Source organism: Corythoichthys intestinalis, chromosome 20 (genome assembly GCF_030265065.1).
Source record: "Corythoichthys intestinalis isolate RoL2023-P3 chromosome 20, ASM3026506v1, whole genome shotgun sequence".
Taxonomy (NCBI): domain Eukaryota; kingdom Metazoa; phylum Chordata; class Actinopteri; order Syngnathiformes; family Syngnathidae; genus Corythoichthys; species Corythoichthys intestinalis.
In genome coordinates this window covers 27,858,826-27,882,466 of record NC_080414.1, presented here as the reverse complement: position 1 = coordinate 27,882,466, position 23,641 = coordinate 27,858,826, and the positions used below count along the sequence as shown (strand labels likewise).

Genomic DNA, 23,641 nt, shown 5'->3' with positions numbered 1-23,641 from the left:
AACACCATTGCCAACAGAGATACTTCATCAAACACATATAATTTGTAATGGTTAACTGTTAAAAGTGATGGGGTGAAAAAATTGCTGATAATGAGTCACTATAAAAAAAATAAAAAAAAAACACTTTTCTGATTATTAACAACAGCAACATTAATACACAATACCTGTAGAACTTTCGAGAGTAACATGAGTGTAGCAGTTTTACTCTCTGCATTTGAAGCGTGTCCACCCCACCATGACTGAAGTCTATGCCATCCTCTTAGCACTTCCTCCACCAGCTGTTTTCCCTGACTTTTGCGATAAGCACGCTCTCGAAAACTGTGATCCAGCATGCCATTCAACAACACGCTGACCTGAGCGAAAAACAAAAAAGAACAGAACTCCATCACTGTTGAATGACTGTGCAGCAGGAAAGAAAAAAAGCAAAAATATTTACCATGCTGGGGTTGAGAGATGAGGCCATCATGAGACGAGGTACTGTAGTATTCATGTTTCGAAGCAGCTCAGTGTTAATGGCCGTCGGGAAGAGACTATAGAAATACTCGGCATGGGTGTAGCTTAAGAAACTCTGACTTCCCGACAGCAGTATGTCCAGCAGCTGCTCACCCTACACGGAAACAAGAGCAGAAGGTTGGCAAAACGTATTCACCTAACCGTGCTAAAATCAGACTACTTTTAATTACTTCTGTTGGAATAAAACTGCACTGACCATTTGACTGAGAGAAAAAGCAAGCTGAAGCAGGCCCTCAGCTAGCTTCTTGGTATTTACATCCAGAGATGGAAGTGTCTTCCTGTCACCGAGTGCTATACCATTATATACAGTCATCAGTAGTGATTTGGCAGGATCTGCATTCTTTATCACGAACACCACATTCACCACCAGAACAGAAAAAAAGTTAATACGTAATCATTGGGCTTTGTGCTGACTTTTGACTGTGTAGCTTATGAAATGAGGTCAAGTACTTGGCTCTGCAGAATGGAGTCAAGGAAGCCAGCTTTGTGAATCTGCTTGCAAGACGACAGAACCATTTCATGGTGTCCATGGTGCCCAGACTGGTAGAAGTCTACAGTACATAGTGCCTCAACACTGCGGATCAACAAAAACATAACAGTTCTATTGACCCATTTGTGTACATTTATTGTTACTGTTGTTCTATTGCACTGAGCAGGGCTGTCAACAGACTTGCAGGGGCCCGGGGGCAAGAGACGATTATAGGGCCCCCGACCCCACCTCTGCCACCGGCTTGTCACGACAACATACGCAGTACTTTTAATGCTTTGCAGGCAATGACAGTGTAAATTTTCGAATTATTTGAGATGAACAGTTAAATTTAAAAGACAGTAATGTGATGTGACACAATATAAACAATTTCCATCTAGTGTCCCATGTAGGCTACAATACAATACAACAGTGCTATGCCTGCCTGTTAAGCAACAAAACAGTATAACTAAATATCCTGTGCCTGCCCCCTCCACATCCCTGGGGTTATTCAAGCCCTCAAACAGTGATGCATCTAGATTTTTTGACAGCAAAGTTTATAACATCAGTGAAATCCAGTTTTTGAGCAAGCTCACGCTCAATGGAGAGCATGGCTAGGTTGTTAAACCTGCGCTCAACCTAATACGGTATTAGCGTTTGCTATAATACAGAGTGGGTTGTAAACCCAAGATAAACCCAGCCCCGGACCCGAGTCTGTCCAGCCTCGCGCACCTGCTCCTCAGAGACTAACATATATCCCTGATCTCCCATCACCTTCTCTCTCCTCGGCTCAACGCGAGCAGCATGTCTTGTCATACCGCAGCTCAATAGGTTACAAGCGGCCGTTGACAGACTCAAATTGGGCTTTGGTCACCGTAATCAGGAATATAAATGTTCAATGTTAGCGGCTGTTGTTCACTTACCGACATCACTGTCCACAGCCAACTCTAGCCCTAATTCTCTGGCTTCTTGTCCCACTTTTAAAAACTTCATCATTTTTTCTCGTTCACCTCTATGATCTTCATCTCTTTTTTTTTTTTCTTTTCTGCGCACCCGATTTATGAGGACTTGCCATGTTTAGAGTTAACAATGACAAATTTTAATTTCCCACTTCACGGCACGTATGTAGTGTAGCCTTGAGTGTGCCAGATCGGGGTCAAACCATTCTCTGCTAAGACAGAGGGGGTGGGAAAAAATATATATTTGAAATATTTAGTATGTTAACATTTTTAAGTATATATCGAGTAGAAGATAACATTTAATCAGACAATGATTTAAATAAAAAAGAAATATGTGAATGTAAAGTAAAATAAATTAAGGGTCATTCAGGGGCCCCGATGGTCCTGAGGCCCGGGACAACATACCCGGTTGCTCCCCACTGTCAACGGGCTTGGCACTGAGTCATTATAATGCCACACCACCAGGAAGCAGTGTTACTTCACTGGTGGGATGGTGGCTGTGCATTTATGTTCACTTGACAAGTGTCTGATGCAAGGCAGGTGCCAAGAATAAAGCTTGTTCAAAGTCAAACCAAAAGTGGAGTCATCATTGGAGCTAACAGTTACAACTGTAAAAATACTGTATGGCATGGAATGGTGGGAACCCTTGGGTACCTCACGATTCGATACCATTTGCGATAAAAGGCTCACGATAACGATTAGCATTAGCATTTAGCGTGGCGAGCATCATCTCACTGTCGGGCTACTTTTTTTTTTTTTTTTTACATGCAGTTCTGGCGTCCAGGTGGGTAAAATTAAGTGAAAATAATTAATATATTCCTGTTGAGTGTGCATTATCATCACCAAGTTGGCATTGTCCTTGTAGACGCTACAATAATAAATATTTTTTTTTTGAATTACTAAAAATAGTCACTTGCCCTAAACTCTTCTTGAATGACGAATCTATGAACCTTGTGTGATGTTTTTTTTTAAATCAAAAGGTAGGGGAGGCAGGAGATTCAGAGCTTCGCCTGCATATTGAAAAATATATCTATATATATTAGGGTTGTGACGATACACAGAAGTCATGGTTCAGTATGTACCTCGGTTCAGGGGTCACGGTTCAGTGCGCGTTCAGTACAACAAGAAAAACAAAAGCTTTTCACACAGTATTTGAAAGTTAAAGTTTGTATACCGTTACACTGTTATATGGGTGAAATTTTTTTAAAAAAGTAAAAAGAGTGACCTACGTTTTTTTCTTTTTTTAATGAAAACAATCAGATGAAAAGTAATGTCAGTTACTTTCCTGAGTAACTAATTACTCTTAAATAAGGTAACTGAGTTACTAAATCACTTTTTGGGAGAAGTAATTTATAACTGTCACTAATGACTTTTTAAAGTAACATTAACAACACTGGTCAAGAAATCATTCTACAATATACAATATATTGATTTCTGGTCAGTTCCTGTTGATTTTTTTGGGCATTTCTTGGTCATTTCCTGTTGATTTGTGGGCAAATCCAGATCACTTTGTTGATTTTGGGATACTGAAACGACCCCAAATGAATAGAAAGTGACTCAAAATTAACAGTATTTTACCTGTAAATGCCCGAAAAAAGGTGATAAGTGACATCTTTCAGTGACATTGACAACGCTAGGCGTCCAATCCATCCTTGGCAACTTCCAGTCAAAATGGCAGCCAATTAGCTAACAGCGATATTATTCTGGTGAAAGATTTCGGTAGCAACCAGATGGTTCCTGTTTTTTTTCCATTCAAACAGTGAAACAATTTTAACACTAGAAAACCCAACATTTTTTTAGCCTACTGGAAAGCCCAGAAGGGGATCAGATGATCCCCACAACTCTGGGTATGCACAATTAGCATCTGTATATGTGCAAATGAGTGTGTCATTGTCTCTTAAATAGGCCACTCAAGCACACAAGCAAACAACCTTACTCTAACCCACAAGGGTTGGTCAGTTTACACTGACTCTTGCCATGATAGTTTCAGTTATTATTTGAGAGTTTTATTTTTGAATATGGTTTTATTTTATTCATTCACTGCTCTGCCCATTTATTCTTCTTCTCCTATAGCACACACAGGCAACTTTATGTATAAATTACTGCAATGAAATAAACGCACAGACCATTGCAACGTGTATAAAGTTATAATGAATGAAATAATCAATACATTTGTGACGACAAAAAAATCTCAAATGTTTTGGTCTCACAACCCAACCCAAGTGTGATCAGCTCTGCCATGTGGCTTTCTGAATGCAAAGTGCTAACTACGTCAAGGGGCGGGGGATGTGCTTATCTTGATGACCGAGCTCGTGTGAGCGAACGACAGTCGACTGGCGGGGTGGATTTGAACAGGAGCAGGAAATTATGGTGGCTGAGAGGTGTCAGGCGAAATGCAAAGTCTCAACACTTTGCAAATTAAAAAAAGCATGAACCCCAATTGCAAACGCTTTGCAAAAGAAAAAAAGCATGAATGCAAACCGCCACAACACGATCCCCAGTTCCTAAAGCGCGATTGCAAATTGGCAAAAGCACGAATCCTAATTGCCACAACACAACAGCAAATGGTTCGCAGCACGAATGGCTCAGAAGGCAAATGCAAAGACACAGCAGCAAAAATCCTGCAACAGAACAGCAAAATCCCACAACACGACGGCAAGAGGATGACCTGGAAGTACAAAAAAATTAAGATAAAAAAAAAAAAAAAAAAAAAAAGGACGACATATTGTATATTGCTGTATGTGCTATCTGACCATCTCTACGGACCTCTGTGAAGTTGGCCCCCTCCCCCCCATCAGACATATTTATATAAAAATGATGTCAATTGTTTGTACTGTAAAAGCTTTGTTAGTGCTGCTTTCGTTCTAGAGATATTTACAATTCTTTTTGGGTAAATCTGAGGTCAGCTAGCCCCCCATTTCAATTCAGAATTGTGTCTGTCATTTGTGCTAGTTTGTGCTGCAACGGTTTTGTAGATCAGTATTATGCTTTTATTGAGATATTAATTTTAAGTGGTGACGTCACTCGTAGCTTTTCCTTAGCTTAGCTCCCGTGGCTAATAGAGCATACCGACTCTCTCAATAACAGAGGTGTGTTCTAACAACTAACACGAACGTAGCAAAAACGAATGGCAGCACTTCAGGACCATTTTGCTGTAAATGAGGGGCTTAGAGTGACGTCATCACTCAAAATTAATATCTAAAGCCCCCCAATTTACTGCGAAACGGACCCGAATTTGTTTGTGTTATGATCGTGCTTGTTAGGTAGGTAGCTAGGACACCCCTCTGTTATTGGGAGTTGGTATGCTGCATTAGCCGCGGGAGCTAAGCTAAGGAAAAGCTACGAGTGACGTAACCACTCGAAATTAATATCTGAATAAAAGCATAATACTGATCTAAGAAACCATGGCAGCACAAACGATTGACACAATTGTTAATTGAAATGGGGGGCTAGCTGACCTCAGATTTACCGATATAAGAATTGTAAGTATCTCTACAACGAAAGCAGCTCAAACAAAACTTTTACAGCACAAACGATTGACATCATTTCTATATAAATTTGCGTCTGATGGGGGGGGGGGGGGGGGGGGGGGGCTTCACAGAGGTCCGCACAGATAGTCACAAAGCACATATAGCAATATAAAAAGTGTCGTCCTTTTTTTTTTTTTTAACTTCCGGTCATCCTTTTGCGAGTCCTTGCTGAGTGAGGCTGCTTTCTCTTTCGCTACTACTACTAGTCAGGCTACTTTCAGACACTTATTTCTTACTTGCCTACTGTAGGTTGATAAATTTGTAGGTAGATTTGTTTATTTCTTGGTCAAGCCAAAAAAAGTTCTTTCAATCAAAATATATATTTTCAATCGAGAAAAAAAAGTCACTTGAATGAAAGCAAAATGTGTTTGAACAAGTCAGGCTGCTGTTTCTTTACTTGCAACCAGCCATTAGCTGTGGAAGGGGGTTGGGCGTCAGGCTACTCTCAGACACTTTTTACTTGACAATAAACTGCTAAACTTCTGAGGATATTTTGACAGTATTTTAATACTTCTAATTTATTCGGATGTATTTGTTTGAATACCCTCTACATGTTAAAAAACAATTTTGAAAAGATCAGTTAACAATTTACTGTAGATATACATTGATATACATAGATATTCAGAAATACTACAGCAAAGCACACCAAGCAACAGTGGTAACAAGAAAAACACCTCACATGAAATGGCTGGAAAAAAATATGCAAAACTAGTAAATACCACTCTTGGTTCAGAAACAAGCTATCATTCAGGCAACTTTTGCATTCAAACACAGTTTGCTTTCATTCAAGTGACTTTTATTTTCTATTGAAAATATATACTTTGATTGAAGGAACCTTTTTTTTGGATTAACTAAGACATACAAAAATCTACCTACAAATTTATCAACCTACAGTAGGCAAGTAAGAAATAAGTGTCTGAAAGTAGCCTGACTAGTCGTAGTAGCGAAAGAGAAAGCAGCCGTTCTCAGCAAGGTTTCGCCCAACCCCCCCTCAGGTAAAGTAGCCTGACTGAGCCTGTTTCGCCCCAACCCCCTCTTCAGCTAAAGTAGCCTGACTATCAGACACTTATTTCTTACTTGACACTAAACTGCTAAACTTCTGAGAATATTTTGATAACAGAATTTTAATAATTCTAATTCATTCGGATGTATTTGTTTGAATAACCTCTAAGTGTTAAAAAAACATTGTTGAAAAGATCAGTTATCAATTTACTGTGGATATACATTTATATTCATAGATATTTAGAAATACTACAACTAAGCACACCAAGCAACAGTGGTAACAAGAAAAACACCTCACATGAAATGGCTGGAAAAAAATATGCAAAACTAGTAAATACCACTTCTGGTTCAGAAACAAGCTATCATTCAGGCAACTTTTGCATTCAAACACATTTTGCTTTCATTCAAGTGACTTTTATTTTCTATTGAAAATATATACTTTGATTGAAGGAACCTTTTTTTGGGATTGACTAAGACATACACAAATCTACCTACAAATTTATCAACCTACAGTAGGCAAGTAAGAAATAAGTGTCTGAAAGTAGCCTGACTAGTAGTAGTAGCGAAAGAGAAAGCAGCCTCACTCAGCAAGGTTTTGCCCAACCCCACCTCAGGTAAAGTAGCCTGACTGAGCCTGTTTCGCCCATCCCCCTCCTCAGCTAAAGTAGCCTGACTGAGCCTGTTTCGCCCCAAACCCCTCTTCAGCTAAAGTAGCCTATCAGACACTTATTTCTTACTTGACACTAACTGCTAAACTTCTGAGAATATTTTGATAAAAGTATTTTAATAATTCTAATTCATTCGGATGTATTTGTTTGAATACCCTCTACATGTTAAAAAAACATTTTTGAAAAGATCAGTTAACAATTTACTGTGGATATACATTTATATTCATAGATATTTAGAAATACTACAACTAAGCACACCAAGCAACAGTGGTAACAAGAAAAACACCTCACATGAATTGGCTGGGAAAAAAATATGCAAAACTAGTAAATACCACTCTTGGTTCAGAAACAAGCTATCATTCAGGCAACTTTTGCATTCAAACACAGTTTGCTTTCATTCAAGTGACTTTTATTTTCTATTGAAAATATATACTTTGATTGAAGGAACCTTTTTTGGGATTGACTAAGACATACACAAATCTACCTACAAATTTATCAACCTACAGTAGGCAAGTAAGAAATAAGTGTCTGAAAGTAGCTTGACTAGTAGTAGTAGCGAAAGAGAAAGCAGCCTCACTCAGCAAGGTTTTGCCCAACCCCCCCAGGTAAAGTAGCCTGACAGCCTGTTTCGCCCATCCCCCTCCTCAGCTAAAGTAGCCTGACTGAGCCTGTTTCGCCCCAACCCCCTCTTCAGCTAAAGTAGCCTATCAGACACTTATTTCTTTCTTGACACTAAACTGCTAAACTTCTGAGAATATTTTGATAAAAGTATTTTAATAATTCTAATTCATTCGGATTTATTTGTTTGAATACCCTCTACATGTTAAAAAACATTTGTGAAAAGATCAGTTAACAATTTGCTGTGGATATACATTGATATACATAGATATTCAGAAATACTACAACTAAGCACACCAAGCAACAGTGGTAACAAGAAAAGCACCTCACATGAAATGGCTGGGAAGAAAATATGCAAGACTAGTAAATACCACTCTTGGTTCAGAAACAAACTATCATTCAGGTTTCATACAATAGTGTAAATATTACATTGAATTTGAAACCATATTTGAATTTGAAACAAAACTAAATTAAACTGAACTAGTGCTCCACGTCTGTGTGCATGTGTTGTGGACCCTTCCGTTTGTTACAAGTGTTTGTTTTGTTTGCTTTGCTTAAATTCAATGAAACAAGCTTGATACATCCAAATAATACTCTAACAGCTGATGACCAGTATTATCTACTCTCAATGTGCTTTCTTCAGTCAGAAAAGTGATAGTTAAAAAAAATTAATCACGATAAAAAGTGCACTATTTAGGGGTGTACTAAATAAAAAATCGACACCACTTATTGTAATGCTTGTTCATTGTGTTTCTTCATTTGTAATGTTTGTTTTGTTTTTCAGTTTTGCTAAACGCACAAGTGCACTTAGTGCACTTTTTATCGTCGCTTTTGGTTACGTAACAACTGTTCGAACGGACTTATGACGTACGCGAGTGTAAAGAGGTGTCCCAATTCTTAGGGCTGATGTTTCAAGCCCTACACCTTACCCCTACTCCTTACCCCTACCCCTTATTGCTTCGTTTGAAGGGCCAAGGGGGGAGCCGGGGGGTAGAAATGAGATGGGCTCGGCTTGGGGGCGGATCCCAGGTTGTCCCAAAATGGGACACCCTTGGTAGTTTTAGGAAGCACCAAAACCCCTGGTGGTTCTAGTGTAAAGCAACATAGGATAACAATGACAAAACAACCCAAATTTAATTTCTGAAAGATATATTTGTTCCCATGACACAAAGTCCACCAGCAAAAACGAGGCACTGCCAAATAAAGAAGTGTACGGGGGGGAAAAAATGTCTCATGTCTGTCAGAAATGTGGCCGATTGACTTGTGGCTCATGCTGTACGCCTTACCCAGTGATGTGTCAGGATTGTATACAGTACACTGTACAGTTTTTTGTTTTGCTCTAAATAAATCTTTCAGAGATTGAAATTCGGTTATTTTGTCTTTGTTATCCTACATTGGTTTAGGCTTAGAGTCTACATTATAAGCCTGCTGGAAATGGATTCAAGATGGAAAAAAAAAAAAAAAAAGGATTGCTAAAATATAGTTCAATATACTATGAAAGTCAACCTGTTCAGCTACACATCCACATTAGGTCTGTGGCATATTTACTGTAGCTAAATGCTTCATTCCCACATACATACACATTTGCCTTTTTTTTTTTTTCTTTCTTTCTCTATGTAGAGATAGAAAAACACTCCGGTTTCCTCCCACATTCCTAAAACGTGCATGCTAGGCTGATTGATCATTCCAAATTGTCCGTAGGCGTGAGTACCAACGACCACCATCAACGACCACAATAGATGTGCAAAGTAGGATCAGATGATCCCTCTCTGGGCACAAAAGGTATATTCATCAACTGATCCCTCCTTGGGTTTTCTAGTGTTAAAACGATATATCAATTCTTAGCACATCACCATTTCGATATATTGTCACAACTCCAATGAAAGTACATTTACTTCAACAGTATCCGCTACTCGTGTGCATTTTGTGTGTCCCTTATGTTATGAATGTATGTGAAACCAAAATGTTTATGTTCGGCTTCTATGACGGCAATGTTGATAATGTTTCTAGCATAGGTTATGAAATACCTCTATCCTAAATTGTGTGGTAAAGAAAAAAATGTGATTAAAATACCTTTTATCAGAGATTCTCTTCTTCATGCTACATTCCAGATGAGCACGGTATGGTGAGGCCAGCAGGGCTTTGAGAAGAGGAATGCATACTTCGGGTAGGTTCTTTATTATATCCACATCTGCCATGTTGAAACCCACAGAAGATGGCTCACACACCACCATGGCAGTCATCTCAAAAAATATGGGGATGAAAATAACTTGTTCCAGAAGCTGTAAACGATGAGGTAAGGTACAAGCAGGTGAGGTGACAAAAGAGGCTTCCATGCCTACAAATGAGCCTCACCTTGCAAAAGTCCTTGTCTCCTTTGACAAGGACCATGGTGGTAAACTCCAGCAGACGAACAATGATTGTACATTTGCTGTAGTTGTACTGGTCCACCTCTATCGGACTGAACTGGGAGTTCTTCTGACCATGATGGAAGCAGCTCTCCGCTGCAGCCAGCTCTTGGGTCGCAAGCTCAGTCAAAAAGAAATGTACAGCTTGCAGAAACCTTGATTCTTCCCTGGAATCTTTGGTAGAAAATAAAATCCTCTTTAATTTGAGCAGAAACTAAGAAGCAAGCAAGGCCATGGCTAAAAATCAAAGACATGTGACACGATTTTGCCACCAAACGTATGAAACCTGAGAAAACTGATCAGTAGAACTTACTAAGCATGTGATTAGGTTTAATGATATGCAGGCTGATAAAGGTGTTGTAGCAGTCGAGAGCAGCCAGCAGAAGGTCCATCCACTGCAGAGCAGCTCTTGTGCTAAATGGGCCGGCCAAGTTCTTGAGAGTCGGTTGGGAGAGCAGACCTCCACCTTCAAACTTTGAGACCAGGAAAACCATGCCACGGTCATTTAGCACACCCTCCAGCCATTGTGGTGGAGACTTATTTCCTAAATTTACATAGGATGCAAAACAACAGAGTGGAAATTAGTTTTATTTACAGTATCATTATTCACCATGAGAACATCTCACCTGGAAGGAGAGGCACAAATTCATAGAAGAGTTCCAAGCATTTGTGACGACACTCAGTCTGAGGTCGACCACATTGTTCCAGAAGCCATAAAACAAAGTCTGACAGGCACAGCTTTTCCTCAGGTAGAAATCCCCTGATGGGGGGTAAAGCGGGAAAAGAAAGTATAAAAATCCATCTCATCAGATGTTACTTTTATGCAGTAGAAATGCATTCAAGCAGCAATCTGCCCACATTTTTGTTGGTGAATTAGGCTAGGTTCATACTACAGGACAGATCAGATTTTTTGTGTTTTTCGAACTAGAGTGAGGCATTAACTTGAAGTTCTGAATGGGACAAGCCACATTAAAACAGTGTTTCTACAGGTATCAATCTCATTTAATGATGCCACTTTAACACTAGAACTACCAAGGGTGGATCAGTTGATACAAATCCCTTTTGTAACCAGAGAAGTGTCATCTGACCCTAATCAGCATATCTTTTTTGAGCATTGAGGTCCTCATTAGTCATTCCTATTCACACTCGCAAAACCACAGGGTTGCTCCAATTAGCATCTTGAGTGTTTGCAGGGCAAGGCTGCCTTGGCTTTGTCGGACAGTGGACCGCACAGGCAGGCAATCGGGCGGACAACCTTTTTACATATAGTATTCCAAAAGCTTCAGTTTACTCACAGTATAAGGGACGGTGTAATAAAAAACAACACAAAACTTTTTTTATGTGGTGACATATGACGCGTCGCCCTTTTCCCGTGGCTAGGTGTTGGAGGTTTTTGCCGAAGCAATTTTTGCTTTAGCGGACTACTTTGCACCCACATGAGAGTGAGCCAATTCCTTTGCAAGACCCACCAACAAGTCCATCCGTCTCTCTTGCCTTCCGGTGCATTCCTGATACAACACATATGCATTCAGTGCTGCCATGTCAATCATACTGTAGAACACGGCGACTGGCCATCTCCATGTTCCTCCGTGTTTGACAAAGCCAAGGAGACCTGGATTTGCGAATATTCAAGATGCTAATTGCAGCTATCTAGAGTGAAACCCCCCACCTTCAGACCTAGAATGCTTGATTGCTTGTTTGAGTGGTCTATTGTTTGACAAAGCCAAGTAGTCAGTTTGGTGTCGTGGTAATTTGACGCCTTTCTGGTATTTTTTTATAGCCAAAAAAAACCGGGACTTCCAGTGTTAAACTAATTTAATGCCCATGCCCAACTACATATAGTTTTACATACACAAATTGTAAGTAGAGTTGTCCGATAATTACTTTTTAACTGATAACAGGATATTGTTCAACTCCAAAAATCCGATACCAATGTCAAACCGATACTGATATATTGTATGCGGTCATGGACGTAAAATATTATGGCTAATTGTACTTTGATTCCCCACTGGATACTTTAACAATGATAAATGTGACAACTTCAAGTTTTCCAATAATTATTCTGTGACAAATGTGAGAATAACTACAACTGAAGGCATATATTGTGCTTCAGAAGAACATATATAGTGCCTATATAATATATATAAACAGTGCAAACATCACGTTTTTGGATCAAGTGCAAGAGAAAAATGCCAATAAGGCACTGCCATATCACATATGGCTCAAACAGTGCTTCTGACTCAAAATAGCAAAGGCACACAGTTTCAGTACAATGAATGAGGTATGTAATGAGTTTATAATTCTTTTATTTATTTATTTTTTTATCATTTATTGTTAATTTAATTTTTGCACCATGAATGCACATGGTCTGCTCACATGACAAATCCCAATCATTGTGGTCTGGAGAAATCTAATGGTCAATAAGCTTAACTGCTGTGCTGAGCTGTGACCAGCCCTTGTAACAAGCTTATTGCCCAAAACCGATGTCGATATGATCTGATATTATTTTAAAATGCTTTTATTGGCCGATATTATCAGCTACAACTCTAATAAACTATGTAAAAAAGTTTTTTGACCAACAAGTTTACATAATTTTTAATGCCTTGAACATTTAGTTTAAGGCTTTTTAATGCTTTTTAATGACACGTATTAACTCTGGCATAGAAGTGGACCATTTCAAATCCGATCTAGGTCAATTTTGTATGTGGTTGTAAATCTGATCTGGGCCATATTTTTCAAAACGTGTATGTGTGGTCAATATTTTTGATGCTTATTGGGCATCAAGACCTTCGGTCTTAACCTAGCCTTTAGACTTTGAACAACCTACCGTAATTTTCGGATTATAAACCGCTACTTTTTTCCTTCATTTTGAATCCTGCGGTTTATAGTCCAGTACGGCATATTTGTTGATTTATATGGGTTAATAGGTAACACTTTATTTGACAGCGACGTCATACGACCGTCACAATTATGACGTGATATTATCATGGGCATAACTGAATGCTTGTGACAGATGTCATAAAGTGTCATCCGGCAAATTAATGTCACTAACTCCATTCATGTCCAACTTGGATCTTTTTCATCCAGTCAAAAGTGAGATAATAAAGGACATGTTATAAGCATCCATTAATGCTCATGACAGTGTCATGTCATAATTAGATTGTCTAATGACAGTCTTATGGCGACACTGTCAAATATTTAATATACTAATAATATAAATATAAATAATATAATAATAAAGAATATAAATAATAATATATTTTTACATAACATTTAATATACCGCAATTTTCGGACTGTAAACCACTAGTTTTTTTCTTCATTTGAATCCTGCGGCTTATAGTCCAGTGCTGCTTATTTATTGATATATTTGGGTAAATAGGTAACTGGACAACTGGAACAGTAACTGAAGAAATAGACACACAGAACATGAATTTTGATTGTTATTTATATCTGTAGCGCTGCAATGCATGCTAGGGGGCTTATTGGACAAAAAAAGTGTTGACAGCAGGTGGCAGCAGAGTTTGACTGTGTGCCCCAAGGTAGGAGTGATGGCAAAATAAATTTTCTTGAAGCATAACGCTTTGCAGCCAATTGGTTCAAAGCTTCATGGTGGTTAATTTGGTCCTATCACAGACACGTATAATACAGTGAGGACAGCTGCGGCTTATAGTCCAGTGCAGCTTATCTATGAACAAATGCCGTTTTCGTGTCAAATTTGGTGGGTGGCGGCTTATAGTCAGGCGCGCCTTATAGTGCAAAAATTAGGGTAAATTAAAATTCCTTTAACAGCCGGTTCACAGTAACCATGTGCTCATTGGTTGAACACCCACCTTGGGATGCGTCTCTTAGCACTGTGCTGATTAAGAACAGGGGCCTTGTACTTGATGATCCGTTTAAGGTGATCAATAGCGCTGCTACACTGCTGCTGTGTACCTGTGGATATAAGAAAAGTAAAAGCAGGTTGATACCTTTTCTCAACTAAAATAAACATAAACTGGCTGTTGGTAAATATTTTTTGTGCTAATTTTAGCTAGGATTGTGAACTATCAAATATACATTTTAAAGCAGAAAACTTGATAATCTCCTGATAAAAATGTTTTTAATCCATATTTTATAGATGAAGTAATTGTGGTTTACTCCTTGTTTGCTTATCTTAAAATAGAACATCGTGGGAGATTTTTTTGTGTGTGTGGAATGAAGATGGCATTGCACAATATGTAAAAGAATTACCCATTGATCGCTCATCTGTGTGTGCTAGGGCCAGGCTCTCGACAAAAATAACAAGTATTTCGAAGATGAATTGCTCCACTAAGGAATTTTCCTCCCTGGAAGAGAAAACACTTGGAATTGTAGCTTAATCTTTCAAATCGTAATCATACCCCAATCCATTTTCAAATGATTTAACTCATCTTTGGAGAAAAATGGAAAAACTCTCACACCTGAATTGCCTGTAGATACTATTGAAGGTTAAAGCTGCACCCAGCCTTTTGAAGCCATTGGGATGGAGAGCCAAGCTGTAGATTCTCTTAAACAGTGACTTCATGTTTGTAGGGCTCTTCTCTTGCTGCTTGGGACTGGTTTGTTTGATGGACCATTTGACAAACTCTTCGATGCAGCGGCCGGAGAAATCCCTCAGAGTGCTGTCCTTGGAGTCAACAACACCATCCTAACAAGTAGCAAAATTGTTGTCAAAAAAGAAGAGAATAAAAAATCCATCCATAAAAAGAGCTCGTCATCCTTCTGCTGTGAATTGGAATGAGTTTATCAATAGTAGACGTCCAATCCATTTGAACTGGGAGTTCAAATTTTTAATGCTTTTTGAGGCCTGAATTTTGACAAAATCCATTCAATGTCTTTTAATGTTTTTTAATTACCTACATAAACCCAGCAAAAGCAACAGGAAGTAACCTGTAAATGCCCTAAAATGTATAGGAAGTGACTTGAAAATGCCTACAAAAGACTGGCTGTGAATGCTCTGCTTTCAGTGCCACTGACGACGCTAGACATCCTATCTAGTCAAAATTAATTGGATGTCTAGTGCCATCAATGGCAGCCAGTGAGCTCCCGTAGACACCCCATTCTAATGGAAGATTTTAGTAGCAACCTGTTGGTTCCCTTTTTTTTTTTTTTGACACCTTTCTAAAATGATATACCGATTCTTGGTGGGAGCAAATCGATAACCTTTTGGGCTACAAAGTATCGCGATATGTCACCTTTTTAGTATATTGTCACAAGGGTTGGGCATCGTTTGAAATTGAACGATTTCAGTTCCGATTCCACGTTTTAATTCCGGTTCCGAGCGATTCTTGATTCCAATTCTTTTAAGAGGCAGGGTCAAAAAATGTATCGTTTAAGAATTTATTAGTTTAAAGTCTTAACCTCTCGATTTTTTATTATTATATGAATTTTAAAAGAATTATTATTAGTCTTATATATTATTAATACAATTAATATGAAATTTATGAATTATATGAACCTCTCACAGGGCTATTTTTAACTTGTATATAAATATCAGTCTTTGAACTTGAATGTGATGAAGTTTATTTCCAAAGGAGTGCACCAACACAAAGATATTTTTCAAAAGCTCAGGGAGAAAAAAAAACATTTACACATATTCTTTTGCCATACATGTACCTTAGCTTGGAGCTATGACGAAGCATTAGTATAAATTCTTCTATTGATTATAATTTGAAGATCTTTTAATACTGTTGATTTTAACGGAGGTGTCTACTGCTGCTTACTAACGCCGGTGAGTGTCATTTCGCATCTAGTTCTCTTTACATGTTGTAATGCCGCCGAGTCTGTCATTTTGCATCTAGTTCTATATACATGTGATAGCGACCATAGTCTGATGTTATAATACGATTTATTCTCGTACTATTCCAACCATCCATCATCTATTGCTTAATCCGGGGTCAGGTTGCTGGGACAGCAGAAGACAGACGTATTGTTTTACTTGCCTGGTTCTGACGGCACAGCGTGTCAAATACATAGCACTCGGCTATACACTTAGCACTTGTATTCCATGAAGCCGGTCGAGCATATTTGATCGTGGAGCCACCTTTGCATGATATAGTTGTGTTGCAAATGTTGCACTGAGCTGACTGGTCATTTTTTTGGTAAAATTAAGCTAAACTTATCAGCGCCGCTGCACCGTGTCCATGGTTGTAATCAAGTTGCAATGCACGAACAGGCGCATGTTGTGGCTTCTTCGTAGTTTTCGGCAGCAATTTTTTTCGGCATGGCGGTCAGGGCATCGAAACATGTAATTGAAATTTAAAAATTCGAACGGTTCCGGGAGCATCGGAGTGTTAGAACCGGGTCCCATCGATGCTCAATGCCTAACCCTAATTGTCACACGCTGCAGAAAATGTATTCGACACTTGACTAAATGCAGGCACTCACTAGAATGGCTTCAAGCACAGCTACAGTGTCTTGACTCTCAAACTTCTTGTTGTTTGTAAACCAGTGGATTAGTTGCATAACAAGTGGTTCAAAGAGCTGCCTTGTCACCTGGGGATTAAAAAAAAATCTAATGTTGTTTTGTGCATCATCACACATCAGTGAAACCATAAAATGTGAACTCAAAAGATCCATGTAGACACTTTGTTCACATCAGACAATCAATTGGGAAAATCTGGTGATAAACACCTGATCAACATCACAGGCTAGACGCAACAGCACAGGAAAGAGTCTTTTATGGAGCTTGTACATGGGTGGTAAACGGTTCTCTCCTTCCACCATTTGTGCACTCTTCCCAACCATGTAGAGGACCAAGCTGTGGAGTAGCTCACAAGCTGCAACCTACACCAGAGATCAGTCAAAGGAGAAAATGGGAATTAACTGTTTAGAAACAAATACTACATGGTCGTTAAAAACTACACACTTTGGTTTGTCTGTCACTTGTGGACAAAGCCAGTTCGCTAATCCGAGGCAGGAAAGGGTCAAGATAGATGACTGGCTTCATATCGGTGAATGGCACAGCAAAGCTGAGCCTCTTCTCAGTGTCCCAGGCAACAAACTTCTTCATCATCTCCTCTGATGAGACCACTAAGTTATGCAACAAAGACCCAGGAAAAATGTGAAAATTAGCTGCCATCATAAACGAAAATGACAAATCATTGGTTCAGTCGCAGTATTAAAAAGTTAGCTGTATGAATTCATACCTGTTATAAGGTTTCTGTTGAGTTTCCCACCCAAGTGACCAAGCAACTTCACGACCCTGAGTCTGACCATGGAAAGAGGAGCATCCTCCTGCATTCACACAAGGATGAGTTTAGTGCTGCAATGATTAGTCAATTAATTGGAGTAATTCGATTAGACTCAAGTTTTATTGTTTCGAAGATTCGTTTAATTAGAGTGGCGTTGGAATGGTTTGTTTTGAAAGTATTTGAATTTTGTTTATTCATTTGGGTGGATAAACTGTCCTCTGGTGGGAACAGTGAATATGACATAACTCATTTAACATGGCTGGATCCCAGCTGCTCCCTGTTAAGACCAACATAAGGCTGTAAATTTTTGTTTGAGCTAATATGATTGTTTATGCATTCATAATGTAGTCTAGAGTTATATTTTGTAGTTTTTTGTGGGAATATGTCTTTGAATGATTTGTAACGAGCTTTTTTAAAAATAAATAAATAAAGAAAGAAAAAATACAGAAAAAAGTAAGCAAAGTTAGTATTTTTCACCATTTAAGGTAGCGGACTTTTGCCATGGAAGTTAGCCAATTGTTCTTTTGTTGTACTTCGATCCCATCATATTTTTTTAATACAGTTTGAGGCTAAACTCAGGTATTTTAATTCATTTTTAAATAGGCCTACATTTATTGCTCTTGTGAAATGAAAGTGCAATTCTGCATAGTTTGAAAAAACGGGGAATTTTATTTTGTATTTGCATTTAATGCTCTTTTGAAAGTGCAATCTGAGCAAGCCATTGTTTCACATCTCCTAAAATTTATCCTGCAACGCATTAAAATGTTCCTAATCAGATTAACTAATTGAACGATTAATCAATTACTTAAAGCATCACTTTGTGGATTAAACAACATTTCTGTTTCCAGCGGCTGTGTGAAGGATGAATAGTAATAAGATAATGAATCCAGTTGTGGCTAAACAATAACATATAACGATTACCAACCATGTGGTTTCGTGTAGCTAACCCCACCACCCTACCCGAACTCGTCAGTGCTGACGAGTTTGGTTGGCGGGGGGGTGTCACGCCAGCGAGTGAAAGCTGCGCTTATGTTTATTCTGTGTATCCTGTTAGCTTCCCCTTTTTTTCCCTCCTCAGACAAAACTTTTTGTCTCTTTTGTTGCTTTGCCATCTTTGCAGAATTCACGCGAAAGCACACAGCACATTTGTAGTTTTTTTTTTTTTTTATGTGTGGCAGGGTTCCTGCATCAAAGTTAATCAGTGCCGGTCAAAGTGGTACAGACCCCCGCAAGATATAAAAGAGGTGTCATTCAACAATTTGTATGTCGACATATCACAAATGTTATGAAAATGTTTCATAAAGGTTGAAACGTTACTTAGAGTTGCTTTAAATAATCAAAAGCTGCAGCCCTAAATGAGTTTATCGTTTACCATGAATCTGCTGAAGTTTGAGTATTTTATGTTTATGTTTTACAGTATACTACCATGGCAAGCTGGTTGAATTTCTTCAAGAGTCTTGTCATCACTCGGCTGTATCCAATGTTACTTCTTGAGGAGGAAGAGGACATCACTTCCCACACACTATCTTCTTGGTCTAAATCAACAATTATATGGTTCTTAAATAGTCCAATTCATTTTTTAAGTGACTATTGGGATGCTTTCCTGTCAAATTAAAGTCTTACTGTCACTGGAGTTGCTTTTGAGGTATCCATCCAGAAGAGGGAGGACGAGCTTGTAGCAATGCTGCATGCTCTCCAATGGGATGTGCCTGGACCAGTCCTCCAGAGCATCAAGGGCTGCATTTGCCAAAGGAATATGACTAAGGCCCAACTTCAGAGCTGCCTGTATGAAGATGAACGCATGATGGTTTGTTTATCATGTATTTTCCTCAGACAACATTTGCTTTAAGGAAAAAAAAAACAGTGGTTGGTAGAGTAGCCAAAAATTTTACTCAAGTAAGAGTCGCATCTGCAAAATAATATTATTCATGTAAAAATAGTCATACAAAAAATGTACTCAAGTATAAAATAGAACTTGAAAAACTACTTAAGTAATGAGTAACATTGTGACTAACTGCTTATGATGTCAGTTTTTTTTAAAACAATAGTATTTTTTTTCTCAGCAGAAAGTTGTCTTTATGAACCATGATTATTATACTGTAGCCAACTATAAACTATACGTAACCAGATTAAGCCAAAAAATTACAGAAAAAGAAAATTAATTTAATTCTAGCGAGAGAAAAAAAAAAAATCCACAGAAATGGAACAGCATTCATCCAAAGCATGAGTGCCCTCTAGTGGAGAAAACATGTTTCCAATTATCCACAGAAATGGAACAGCATTCATCCAAAGCATGAGTGCCCTCTAGTGGAGAAAACATGTTTCCAATTATGAAATTAAAAGGATCATATCTCCGGTTTTCAGTGTTCAATCGATGCCTAATAAAAACAGACAGACGTTAAAATCCATGCTTTTGAGTCATGTTGACGGCAAAGCTCTATGTCAAATAAGTTTTTACGATGCCTTAAAGACACCACTTGATTGAACAGGTCGGCATCATCGTAGACCGGCAAGCTTGATTCTGATTATATGATCTAACACGGCCGTCGTCTGTCATTTCACATCTAGTTCTAGATATATGTGATACAGTATCTGCTTGGGATGTCCCGATCCAGGTTTTTGCACTTCTGATCCAATACCGATATTGTTTTGCACTTCCGATCCGATACCGATACTGGCCGATACCGATACCGGCCTATCTGAGCATGTGTTAAAGTTTAAAGTTATTTAGCCTCCTTACTTAGTTGTCAGACTCATGTTGAAAAAGGTTTTAGGACTCTTGATAACAACTAGCCAGCTGAATTAGGTGAGTTTGAATAACACACAACGGTTGGTAACAAGAAACAGACCTATTTATTCAGTGACAAACACAAAAAATTATAAATAACAAACAGAAATGGCATAGTCAGTCAGTAAAACGTGCAAATAATATTGTAAACTGTCTTAAAAAAGCAAAACACACAAACAACCTCAGTGGAAAATCCCATAAACCCCCCAAGCTATTAAATGCTTTTAATGTTTCGTGCGTTAGTTACAGGGTTTAAATAAACGACTATTTCAGTATCAAGTTAACATTTTAAAACAGTAAATAAAATACTCAAGTCCCCATTCTGTATCAGCAGCTTTAAACTAGATTCAATTCATTTAATTTTGCGAATCAACTGTTAAAGTTGTTAAAATTGCTCCCGTTATTCCATAATTTCCCTTCTGTCTACTTTCGACGTGAAAGTTTTAAAACTGTTTTGAAGATAGATTCAAGTCATGATTTTGCCGATTTAGGAGTATTTTAGATAAAAAGTTAATTAGGTTTGCTTGGAAGGTTCACAACAGCCTTCTAGGGAAGTCTACTGCTTTAAGACGGCGGCTGTTTACTAACGCAACTAGTTTTCAATACTTCAATGTTGCGAACGCCGTCGAGTCTGTCATTTTGCATCTAGTTCTATAAACATATGATATCTATTATCTACTGTAAAACGATGTTGACGTAGTTTGTAGCGGCTGTCAGCAGCAGTCAGGTATTCTTGTGTTTTTTATCCAGCGGCATGAGTTGAGCTAAAGCCGTGAGTTGAGCATTGGCATTACCCGGGTCTATGACAAGCATGAGGTTTACTCTTGGGACGCAATGCGGTCAGTTTCTCATTGTGTCCCGAAGCCCGCGCTGTGTATTAGTTCCGCTTTACTTGACATATTTCAATAACCGGAATTTGGATGTTTGTGAATCGTTCTCGAATCTTCCATGGCCGAATCGCTCAAGGATGTAATGACGGCTGGGTATGTTGTACCGTGGTTCTAAGTGTTGGGTGGTGCGTCTTTACTCACGAGAGATAATGGCTCGTCATCCAGAATGAATTCTTCAGCAATGACTCTTGTTACTCCCTGGGCTTTGGGACTGTCGAGTGCCAGTTTGTCACGCATAGCAAAAGTTTCTGCCAGTGTTAGTTGCGTAGGATCTTTCTTTTTGTCTTCGGTTTTCTTAACATACTTCTTATATTGTTTGTGGTGGTATTTCGCTTAATGCTTGATTAGGTTGGTTGTATTAAAACTTCTTACAGCTTTACCACCACGCTTGACTTTATTGTGGCATATGTTACGCTCTGCCTCTTTGTCTTTGTCGTCCTTTAAGGTGAAATGATCCCACACAGCTGACATTTTTACTGATAAAGTCTCTCGGTAAATTGGGAGACGGTAATGTAAATGTAGTGTATTGAAGGTGTGCCGTAAAATGCGGACCGGATTTTAGGGAAACCGAAGCAAAAACTGGAATGGATTATGTAAATCGGTGCTCTGGAAAACGCGGACCGGACTTTAAAAAAAAAAAAAAAAAAAAATGGATCAGAAGTCTGGATCGGAATTTTTCCGTGTTGGCCGATCCGATACCGATGCGCATTTTTTGCCCATATCGGCGTCCGATCCGATCCAAATATCGGATCAGGACATCTCTAGTATCTACCATAGCCGTATGTTGCCGTATGTTTGTAGCAACTAGCAACTGGGCGCTGTTTGTAGTGGCTGACGGCCGCAGTCAGGTATTATTGTTTTTTTTTAATCTAGCGGCATGACTTGAACATGATATTTACTCTCGGTCCGTTCCACATTGCGTCCTGAAGACCGCGCTGACAGTGTTTTATTTCCGCTTTACCTCAATAATCGGAATTTGGATGTTTGTGAATCATACTCGAATCTTCCACGGCCGAATCGCGAATAATCTAAGAATCGGAAATTTCGCACGCCTCTAATTACTACCCATCTCTAGAAAAAATACAATGTATAGATTCAGCTAATGTAATTGTGATAGATGCTGTTTGCAAAGCACAAACAACACACTCAACCAAAACACAAAAAGAAAGATGTAGCCCACCTCTAAAGCAGGACAGTACACCTTGATGTCCACAGCAACAATGTTGTGGTGCAGTGAGAGGACAAATGTCAAGCAGGATGCCAGCAGCTCGTCTTTATATTGCTTCATTCTCACACAGACCTAGTCAAACAGGAAAAAAATACTTGTTATTAAATAATCAACTTGGGCTAAATATCTCAGCTCCTGTACAGAAAGAGATTTACCTCTTTTCCAAACTTTGAGAGGAGAGCAAAACAAGCACTCCTAACCGTATCAACTTGAGTTGAAGTTGAGCTTCTGAGGTCAACTCCCTGTGAACGAAAACTTGCTTTAGGACTAATTATACTTTCGCTGTTGCACAAGTGAGCACTGATTCCTACCAGACTTGAACTTATTACCTGGTAATACTTTATTTTCTTGGCAATTTTCATTGTGACGGACAGCAACTTGTAAAAACCACTAACAAGTGGGTTTCGGATCGAATGGAGGATAATTTTGTGGCTGAATGGGTACATCCAAGTCTGGAAATAGTCCACATGCTTATAAAGCAAAAGCTCACTACACAAGGGGGAAAAAAAGAGGTGTCAGTTGTCTCAACAAAGAGTAATGATTATTGATTAATCTTTTTTTAATCATCATTATTTGTGTCTCTTTTTTTTTTTTAATATGGTGCCATTTGGAGGTAACAGAGTGGACACTAATAGAGGGGAAGTTTTGTGCTAAAGTTAGCAATCAGCCTAGCTTTGCTAGCATAATAGCTAACTGAAGCGGATGAATGTTGTGAGTCTCGATGGCCCGTTGAATAAACGTGTTGCTGTGTTTGGCCGCTTGTCACTCTGCTAACTCACGGCCCTTAAGAGCCCATATGCCGGAAACGCGCACTGCAAAATATAGTTTCCCCCCCGGAACACAACATGCCCCACACAAGTTCCTTAGGTGAATTCTGTCTAAAGGTGGTGGACACCACATGACACAACTTTAGATACTTGATGAGAAATCTGTAATTTTACAAATAAACCTTTTGAAATGATTCAATTAAATGAATATTTTTGCTTTAAAGCTTTAATCACACCGAAAGTACTTCATAAAATTGCAAAATAAGATTTTACATTTTATAAAAAATAAAATTGTTTACCGTTGTGATGTTATCGCATAAAAAGTGATGTCATTAATAAACAGGGAATTTTACACCATCAACACAAGGTAACAGAGTGGACAGTGACATTGGGGATGAACAGAAAACCTTTTTTTAAAAATTTTATTTATTTATTTTTTTAACATGTTTTTTAACATGAAATAATATATTTTAATAAAAAAAAAAAAACCCACATGATTAAAGAAGGTTTATTCGGGACAATTAAATCATAACAATTATTTTGGATTTTTTTTCTACTTACAGTGAGGAAAATAAGTATTTGAACACCCAG

At 38.5% G+C, this 23,641-nt stretch overlaps 1 protein-coding gene across 1 annotated transcript in view; it reads right to left on the bottom strand.

Moving 5' to 3' along the window:
• The window catches only part of prkdc (protein kinase, DNA-activated, catalytic subunit), a 93,946-nt gene that overhangs the window by 52,300 nt on the left and 18,005 nt on the right, over nucleotides 1–23,641 (bottom strand). The window contains exons 18-37 of the mRNA XM_057824608.1: nucleotides 22,613–22,772; nucleotides 22,439–22,525; nucleotides 22,236–22,355; nucleotides 19,001–19,160; nucleotides 18,803–18,912; nucleotides 17,333–17,420; nucleotides 17,053–17,216; nucleotides 16,818–16,970; nucleotides 16,572–16,679; nucleotides 14,606–14,832; nucleotides 14,397–14,491; nucleotides 13,997–14,099; nucleotides 10,791–10,924; nucleotides 10,478–10,708; nucleotides 10,112–10,338; nucleotides 9,830–10,038; nucleotides 964–1,087; nucleotides 710–853; nucleotides 437–607; nucleotides 165–353 (exon numbers count right to left, since the gene is read on the bottom strand). Coding sequence (XP_057680591.1) covers nucleotides 165–353; nucleotides 437–607; nucleotides 710–853; nucleotides 964–1,087; nucleotides 9,830–10,038; nucleotides 10,112–10,338; nucleotides 10,478–10,708; nucleotides 10,791–10,924; nucleotides 13,997–14,099; nucleotides 14,397–14,491; nucleotides 14,606–14,832; nucleotides 16,572–16,679; nucleotides 16,818–16,970; nucleotides 17,053–17,216; nucleotides 17,333–17,420; nucleotides 18,803–18,912; nucleotides 19,001–19,160; nucleotides 22,236–22,355; nucleotides 22,439–22,525; nucleotides 22,613–22,772 — 3,004 coding nt within the window. The remainder of the gene's footprint in view (nucleotides 1–164; nucleotides 354–436; nucleotides 608–709; nucleotides 854–963; nucleotides 1,088–9,829; nucleotides 10,039–10,111; nucleotides 10,339–10,477; nucleotides 10,709–10,790; nucleotides 10,925–13,996; nucleotides 14,100–14,396; nucleotides 14,492–14,605; nucleotides 14,833–16,571; nucleotides 16,680–16,817; nucleotides 16,971–17,052; nucleotides 17,217–17,332; nucleotides 17,421–18,802; nucleotides 18,913–19,000; nucleotides 19,161–22,235; nucleotides 22,356–22,438; nucleotides 22,526–22,612; nucleotides 22,773–23,641) is intronic.